At 39.3% G+C, this 9,439-nt stretch overlaps 1 protein-coding gene across 1 annotated transcript in view; it reads right to left on the reverse strand.

Moving 5' to 3' along the window:
- Positions 1–2,598: 2,598 nt before the first annotated feature.
- LOC119419265 (target of Nesh-SH3) overlaps positions 2,599–9,439 on the reverse strand; it is a 43,652-nt gene continuing 36,811 nt past the window's right edge. The window contains 6 exon segments of the mRNA XM_037686573.1: positions 2,599–2,727; positions 2,803–2,925; positions 3,492–3,650; positions 3,727–3,756; positions 4,174–4,253; positions 5,284–5,389. Coding sequence (XP_037542501.1) covers positions 2,612–2,727; positions 2,803–2,925; positions 3,492–3,650; positions 3,727–3,756; positions 4,174–4,253; positions 5,284–5,389 — 614 coding nt within the window. The 3' untranslated portion in view covers positions 2,599–2,611.

Here is a 9,439-nt window from a genome sequence, read left to right on the forward strand (position 1 = left end):
CCCAGTTGCTCTGCCCTCCTGTGTCTGTCAGAGTAATGATGTAACCAGTCTGTTCTCACACACCTGGGAGACCAAAACAGGCTGTTGCACAAACTGCCCCTTTTCATTGTAAAGGTGTTCTTTTGCAAGTAAGATCAACCATTTTACAGCAAACATCTCAAACCTGACGAGTTTAACTGCATTCATAAAACTATCACAATGAAGTTGTTTCCCACCCCCCTTCATTTTTTTTCTGTGTTTCATTATCGATTTGTTGATATTAAAGACGTGTTAATAGAAACTGTCCTATTTTGGGAACACTAGCGAAGTGAAGACTCCTGGGAGACGTACATCCCAGGGTCGTGTTGGGTTTTGTTTCTTCTAGATCTCCAGTACAGCTTTATCTCATCACTGGTTTTTACTAATATATCAACAGAGATTCCACCCTCACGTGATATTAGTTGTTTATGTGTAAATGTTAACATTTTTTTCTTGAACCTAATAAATGATTGAAACCCAATTGAAGTCTTTATTTTTTTATTAATGTTGCCCTTTTTACTTATTCTTGTAGTGTGTTTTTCTTCTTCTTCTTCTTCTTCTTGTGGTTTGTGAGTTCATGTCTATTGAGTTTGGCTTGTCTTCTCTTCTCTCCACCCAGATTTGGAAAACTGTGGTAATGCTGGTGTTTCTGGTTTATTTTTCTGTCTGGTTTATGGTTGGCAGAGACTTGTTGCGAGGGAGTATGTGGTTAGTGCACAATGTCAAATTAAGCACACATGGTCGTTAATGATCATTTAGGGAAGTGTGTACAAGTAAAATAGTGCTAAGTAGATGTTTCTCTGCTGTGAAATCTTTTTTATTATTAGTTGCTGAGAGATGGATTCATGTGCAACTTCATGCTGAAAAAGAAATTGATTCTTCAGGGTTTGCCCACCTATTGCATGGAAACTGTTGCTAACGTCTTTATTGATACCTTAAATATTATTTTAATTGAGTAGGTAACACTAGTTAGTGTAGACAATGTTAGCTTGTTGCAAATATGACGTGTAGCATTTTTCTGGAAAACCAAACATTTGTTCATGCTGCATATGTGGAGGATAAAAACGTAGAAATGCAGCTTTCTAGGACGAGTGGATTTTAATCTGATTTACCAATTTAAGAACTGTAAATATACAAAGATATATATATAAATTTTATGTTGATAAAACTTGTAATATGTTTACAGTTGAGACTTTTAATTTTTTTAAACCATTATTTGCAAAGCTATTGGGTTACACAGCTTCCTGTCTCTGGAAATCAACAAATGTCCTCCAGGTTATTGGACAGAGGTATTCAAACAAAACCCTGTAAAAATACTCATCTTTTGTTGCACACATGAAAGATGGATGTTTACAATTATGTCACTGGTTTAAGTGGCAGAATATCCATATATATATATATATATATATATATACTATCCAGGTGTTTTTACTTTAAAAGTAGTGATGTCCAGAAGCTCCATGAAGCGTTCACTCCAACTGAGGCTTACATGCACAACCATGCTGGTCGAAATTATTGGAATTTCAACAACTTATGGCCTCTTCTTGAAAAGAAATGAAAGCACTTAATTTTAATTTTGTGTTTCTTCATGTAAATTTTGATGTTTGGTTAATGGTATTAGAAGTATATTTTAATAAACACATGGCAGTATAATTTCCGTTATGAATACTGGGGTCATGGTGACTTGTCATTTTTATTAAGGACTAGTATTTATTCTAGTATGTATCCAAGGAAAATAAAAAGCCTTAAATTGTCCCACCTTTCCATTACCAAAAAAAAAAAAAAATCTCAACGTGTTAATATAAAAAACTTTATTGCTGAAATCGTACAAGGTACATTAGGCAAGTGCAGTCATTAAAGAGAAACTCTCAGTGACTTAAAGTTTTTATTTACACATAAAACAACTTATTCTGTGTGTGACGGTTTCACATTTAAAACTTTAAATACTTTGTTTTTTTTCTGTATGGGTTTTATGAAATCTATAAAAATTGTTTTTTTTATTTAACCCTTGTTGCAATAAATCCAAAAAAAAAAAAAAAGTTTTTGCTCTCCCTGTGGTAAACTATATCCCTGGAAAATATACCCTTTTTACACCATATACATATATAAACACAAGTTTTCATACTGTGAAAACTGCAACTGCTAATAAAATCCTGCAGACCAGTTCTTTGTGTATGAACTTCACCAAAGTGTGTGTTCACTGACAAACAAACGCTGGGAACATTTTTGAGTCAAAATGTCCGACTACACACATTATTCATAACAATTCCTTGATAAATATTATCATACAAGTTATTACAGATTGGGAGCCAGCTTCCCATCAGTATTTCTAGTATTATTGTTAGTTCATTGTCTTGGTTTACTCAGAGCAGGTCCTCCTTTGTCTGTTGTGACTTTGTGATAAATACAAAATAAGTTCATTGTTGCAAACGTTATCAAGGATTCTGTGCTAACCAACAGTCCATCCAGGGTTCACATCTGAAGAGGCTGGGGAATTAGACAAAGCCATCCACTGAAAAGATTACCTTAAGTCCTTTTAGGCTTTATTAGGACATTTCCTCTTCTTCCTCACCATAAAGTCTTCCTCAGGGACTTACCACTTACCAGGTATGGGAGTACCACACTCATACCAGCCCACGTAAGTCACATGAGACTTTCCACCAATATCGCCAAAGTTTACAGGTTCATGTCTCAATGCTCTGAAGAACCCTGACACACAGACACAAAAGGAATGAGTTCTCACAACAAAATAGGTTAAATGGCCGACAGCTGCACATCAAATACCTTGTCTGATCTGCAGCTGTTCAGCCAACATCCTTGTTCCAGTTAGACCATCCAGGAAGGAGTCCACAAACTGACAGTGGTCTTCACCGTACCCCGTCTGATCTCCAATGTTGTAAAACTTCCCTGCAAGAGAAGGTGCTGTTTATAAGACTGGGCTTGTTACAAGATCTCAGACTTAAGAAGTTTTTTGGATAAAAGACAAAACGTTTCAACAAACAAGAATTTGTCCAGAGAGGGCTTGAGATTTTTCTGCCTGGATTATTGAGCATGCATCAGGACATTCCCTGGAAGATACTAAATACCTTACTGCAGTACGGTATTTGCTTATCCTTAAAGTTGAATATGACACTAGTCAGACTGTTACGATTGTTAGATTTTCTTGTAAACTTATGGGGTTTTCCATGAATTTACGCTACATCGTTTGTTTTGTGATAAAAAAAAAAAAACATTTTCTGGCCTATAAGTCACAGTTTTTTGCCTAATTTGCATGCCCTGCGACTTATACGGCGAAGCAACATATTTAGGGATTTTTACACTTTATTGGACATAATTGGACTGATGCGACTTATATAGTGGTGCAACGTTTACGGCAGAAAATAGGGTATATATTTTTTGTCAGTGTCAAGAAAATAAAAATCTAATTTAGCTTATTCTCGCAGTTTTGTTTGGTCATTTCTGTGTGCAAATACCATTGAGCGAGTCACTCAGGTAGATCTTGTATCTCAAGGAGTTGCAGAGCTGGATGCCCACAAACTTCCTGTACCAAGTCCTCTTGATGTACTGCTTTCCATCGCATTCAGAGTAGGCGTCGGCTTTAAACGGGAACTGAGTCCAGATGGCATTCTTGCCTGTGAGCAAACAAAGTGTTTAATGTGCTGTAGGGAATGACGGGGAATGCTATGATGACGGGAACAAAAGATTTACCTGAGGCTTGCTCGCTCACACGGGGATCCGCTGCAATCGAGAGGGAAAGAACAAGAATGAATGACACCATCAAATTCAAAATGCTGCAGAGCCTATTTGGCATTGTATTTAGTGTTTAACGGCAAAATGCAGGACTTTTATTGCACGGGGGTAGAATGTCAAATAAACAGCACACTCAGCAGTAGAGTTTTGAGATAAAATATAATTTAATCTGCTACCTAAAAGCTTTGATCAGCAGGTAGATGTGTTAGACATCCTCAGATGAGCTGATAAAGTGTTTTACGTCAGACCATAGGACCACGTTAAATGAATACACTACTAGCCAACCTTTCAAGAATCAAAGACATTGAATTGACTGTTAAAACAATAACTTTAATTTGCAACTAACTGGTTTATTTGTTAAATGAAAGCACATCCAGCACTCGTCAGATGCTTGTGAGAACTTGCCTGATTCTGTGCTAAAAGTAACTGGCTCACTGGTGGGTCCGGTTCCCAGTTCATTCTTTGGCGTCACTTTGAATTCATAGCTGAAAATATGAAACAAATGTGACAAGAATTAAAAGTAGCAACATGTAATACAGCCCGGTGCATGGAAGACTTGATACTTTTATGGTACATATTGTACCTAGCAATACATAATGCAACCGGGTATATGGCAGACCTGGTACTTACATGTATATGGTACATAATGCACCTAGCAATACATCATACAACCCAGTAAATGGCAGACCTGGTATTTATATGGTACATACTGTATCTAGCAATACATCATACAACCTGGTACTGTACCAAGCTGTATTGTGTTGCTACCAAATGGAAATATTTGTTTGAAGCAGAAAAAGACAAACGCATAATCATAACTTTATATCTTTATAAGGATATTGTACTGACTTCTATTCAATCTTTCAGCCTAACACAGACCCTAACCCTAACCTTACCCCAACTTATTTCACATCTTAGCCGCCAAACCACACGTAATGTACAATATTAGGGCTAGACTTTGGTTTCTTTCAGGACCACTGGTCCTGACAGAGTTGGTGTTTATTCCAGAAAAAAAAAAATGAAAAGGTCATAAGCCAAAGTCCACACACAGTTGATGGATATTCCACGTGCTGAATTCAGATGTATTAGCCTGTCCAGCACACAAAGCAGCCCAGGGGATGGTCCTGGTAAATCTCTGAGATGCTGACATTTAATTAAAAACTGAGGGACCTACTTCTTCTCCACCCACATTTCCTCAACTTTTGTATGACGTTGTTTTTATTTTTTGTCTTTTTGGCACAAAATCAGAAGTGACTTTTGTGACTCACTGCATGTGCTTCCAGAACACAGAAATCCAAAAGAACTTTATAAGCAGCAGACCAACAACTCTGCTGAGCTTTTTATACCTCTCTCCTAAAAAGCTCAACACTGAACCTCAATGTGCTTAGCCACTGGTCTGGCCTTAAACTGTTTTATTCTCTCCAGCATTACTAGTATTGTAATCTAAACCTGCCAGTTGTTCTGAAACTGAATGGAAAATGGATGATATCACATAATGTAGTCATTGTTTCATACTTGCTCTCTGGTGTGAGATTCTCCACAGCTGTGTGTGTCTGGTTGGTTGTCAGTATGGACACTTCTTTTCCATGTGGTCCGGTGGTTGTGGACACAACTTCATACTCTGACAGGCAAGGAAAAACATATCACACTTAAATAATTTCATATTTCAATTGTGACCATTTCACCAGAGTGCTGAACAGAGTGACACTGTTTAATGTTTGGGATATAAGAAAAGGAGGCAGATTATGACTTATTAAAATCTTTACATATCCTTGATCACTTATACTTGTGATAAAAAAGTAGACTTTTGATTTGTAAATTTAGATTAAATACTTTGAACAAATTTGAATATCTGGCACATGTTCTGTTGGACCATTTTTTTTAACCTTCTTGTTTGCATTACCTGACTACACAGCCACTGAAAGTAAATTTCGTTATAGTAGGTGTTTATCAGAGAACGTTGTAACCAAATTTAAATAATCGCATCCATTGATGTTTTACTCTGTCTTTCAGAGTAATGCAATAGAGAGCAGTGACTTAGATGATCTTGTTTATAATTTTACAACTTCTGATGCAAACTTCACTTGAGAAAATTGCTTTGCTGACAAAGACAGTGATCAATCAGAGGAAACAGGCTCCTTGGTTCAATTCTGAGTTACGTACTTTAAAGCAGGCATCTAGGAAGCTGGAAAGAAAATGGCGCTCCACTAACATGGAAGAATTTTATTTAACTTGGAGAGAGAGAGTCTGCTAACCTGTAAGAAAGCCCACCTTAAAGCTAGAGTTGTATATTATTAATCTTTAATAGATAATAAAAATTATCCCAGGTTTCTGTTGAGTAGCTAGACTAATGGAAAGTCCTATCTCTGTTGAGCCATGAATCCTCACAACCATAAGTATTGATGACTGCATGAGATTCTTTATAAATAAAATTATTTCAGAGAAAATTCAAACCATCTTTCTGTTGCCTCCTATTCTCTGTCAGATGAGGCAGCTTTAGAAATGTCACTAGAACCTGGTTTGTGTTTAGACCCTTTTTGTCCTGTTGAGCTCTCTGATTGTCAAAAATAATAGCTTAATCCAAACCATCTGCATGTCTACTAGATCCAATCCCAGCCAGACTGTTTAAATACATATATCTACTAATTGATGTCCACATTTTGGATCTGCTTAATTTGTCTCTAATGAATGGTTACGTACCACAGCGCTTTAAGGTTGCTGTAATGAAACTTTTCCGTAAGAAACCTAATCTTGATTCAGGAATTCTGGCCAATTAAAGACCTATATCTAATTTAACATTCATCTAAATAATTCTTGATGAAATAGTTGCAAATCACTTGTGTGAACATCTGAACATAAATAATCCGTTTGAGGAGTTTCAGTCGGGGTTTAGAGCTCATCATAGCACAGTAACAGCACTGGTGAAAGTTACTAATAATATTCTCATGGCCTCTGACAATGAACATGTATCTATACTGGTCCTGTTAGACCTCAGTGCTGCATTTGATACAGTTGATCACAATATTTTACTACAGAGGTTTGAATATGATATTGGGATTACAGGAACAGCCTAAAATTGTTAAAATCATATCTATCTGATATATTCCAGTTTGAAAATGTAGGAATCTTCTTCATACACCAAAGGTAGTCATGGAGTTCCTCAGGGCTCAGTGCTTGGACCAATACTCTTTACTTTATATATGCTTCTATTAGGTAAAATTATTAAACAGCATGGGATACATTTTTATTGTTATGCTGATGATACACAGTAACATTTGTTCATCAAACCCAATGAATCCAATGAGTTACTTAGACTACAAACATGTCTTAAAGACATAACAATTTGGATGACTCTAAAAAAAAGTTCAATCTGGTCCTCTGGACATTCAAAAAAAAAAAAAAATTGTAGAAACGTTTCGTCTTTCATCTGAAAGACCTTCAGTCTGAGGTGCTGTATTCAGCTCAGTCTCTTAAATAGCACCTTCTTGTAGTGGATCAACCAGTTTGCTGCTGACAACCAAAACCAGCTGCTCACATGATCAAGAAGGACCATCAGCCTAACAATGGATCATTAGCACACTGATGGCTGTGTACTATTCACAGGGGGCTGAGTGATACTAGCAATAACAGCATTGAAAGAGGGGGACAGTTGAATCCGGAGGCCTCCACCCCGTTTAATGATGGACGATTTCTTTTCACAAAGATGGCCTCCTTTACTCCTCTCTCAAATCATCGTTCCTCTCTGTCCAGGATGTGAACATCTTCATCCTTGAAAAAGTGACCGCTGGCCTGGAGATGAGTGTAGACCGCAGAGTCCTGGCCTGATGATGTTGCTCTTCTGTGCTGGTCCATCCTTTTGGCCAGTGGCTGTTTAGTTTCCCCCATGTAAGACTGATCACCCTCCTGACACTGAACAGCATACACAACATTACTCTGTTTGTGCGGGGGATTGGATCTTTGGGATGAACCAGTCTTTGCCGTAATGTATTTTGGGGTTTAAAAGCCACTGGGATGTTGTTTTTAGAAAATAAATGTCTCAGTTTCTCTGATACTCCCTCAACATACAGAATGACCACTGGTCTGGGTCTGTGTTCCTCCTTTTCACCTTATGGCTGACTGGAGTCCTGTTTGGGTTTCTTCTCTGCTTTCAGGAAGGCCCAGTTAGGATATCCACATTGCTCTAGAGCCTGTCTTGTGTGGGATTTCTCTTTCTGTCTGAATGTCCAAAGGACCAGATTAAACTTTTTTAGATTTTTCTACCTGGATTACTGAGCATGCATCAGGATAATTTGGATGACCCTTAATTTTCTGCTTTTAAACTCATACAAGACAGAGGTTTTGAGTTTTGGACCGGAACATCTTAGGAATAAAATTTGAAGTCTTTCATTTCCTCTAGATGGCATCAATTTGGCCTCCAGATCTAATGTAAAAAAAAAAAAAACCTTGGTGTTATATCACTAAAGTAACATCTTGTCTAAAAATGATGCAGAAAAACTGGTCCATGCATTTATCACTGTCATGATCAGCGGCCCCTGCTGGCCCCCATCTGCTCTCTTCCCTGCCCCTTCATGACATGCTATGTTTTCTGCCATTCTGGTCATAGTTTCTGTTCATGTTTATTCTCATCTCCTGTCAACCTGCACCTCTGCCTGCTCACTTCACCACACCCCCTCAGCTTATCACAGCCCCTGTTTTAAGATCATTCACATTTTTTCCTGCTTCAGTTTTGAGTTACCCTCTCATTCATTCAGCTCCTGTCACTCTGGCCACTCTCCCTCTGTCATTTCTAGCTGCCTGTCAATCACCCCTGCAAAGCCTGCCTGCCTGATTTTCCCTGATCACAGTAATCAGTGTTGATGCTCTACACCTTCCATGGTCCCTGATTTTCAAGCCCTCATAGTTTCATGCCTAGACCTCAAGCCTTGTTCTCTGGATTATTGACCTCACGCCTGCCTTCTTTATTACCTGTTTTTTGCCTGCTCCTCATCTGGTTCTGTTCTGCCTCTCTGACCACGGTAACAACCTCCTTTTCAGTCTATGACCTCGACTCACGGATCACCCTTTTGGATTGCCCTTTGGACCACAACCTTTCATTGCCCCACTGTCCATAGCATTAAAGGCCTCCCTCTGCAGCTACCAGCAGTCTTATTAATAAAAACTGTTAATTTTTGCACTCCTGTGTCTGGCTTATATTGAATCCAAAACCTTGGTTCGTGACAGAATAATCTCACCAATATGGATTCAAAGCCAGACCAGGAGTGGCTCTCAGGGGTCGAGAGCTCCCTAACACGTCTGGACACTCAGTTACAGTTTGTTAAAACTATGCTCTGTGCCAGGTTTTGCCTACCCACCCCAGTGACTTTTCATAGCCCATCGCCTGCTGCAGCTATGAGCATATCGCCTGCTGCAGCTCTGAGCCCATCGCCTGCTGCAGCTCTGAGCCCATCACCTGCTGCAGCTCTGACCCCATCTCCTGCTGCAGGGCCCCAGGCCTCCACACCACCTGCTGCGGGACCCCAGGCCTCCACGCCGCCTGCTGCATGGCCCCAGGCCTCCACGCCGCCTGCTGCAGGGCCCCAGGCCTCCACGCCGCCTGCTGCAGGGCCCCAGGCCTCCACGCCGCCTGCTGCAGGGCCCCAGGTCTCCACGCCGCCTGCTGCAGGGCCCCAGG

The sequence above is a fragment of the Nematolebias whitei genome, chromosome 13 (genome assembly GCF_014905685.2).
Source record: "Nematolebias whitei isolate Nwh7 chromosome 13, NemWhi1, whole genome shotgun sequence".
NCBI lineage: Eukaryota > Metazoa > Chordata > Actinopteri > Cyprinodontiformes > Rivulidae > Nematolebias > Nematolebias whitei.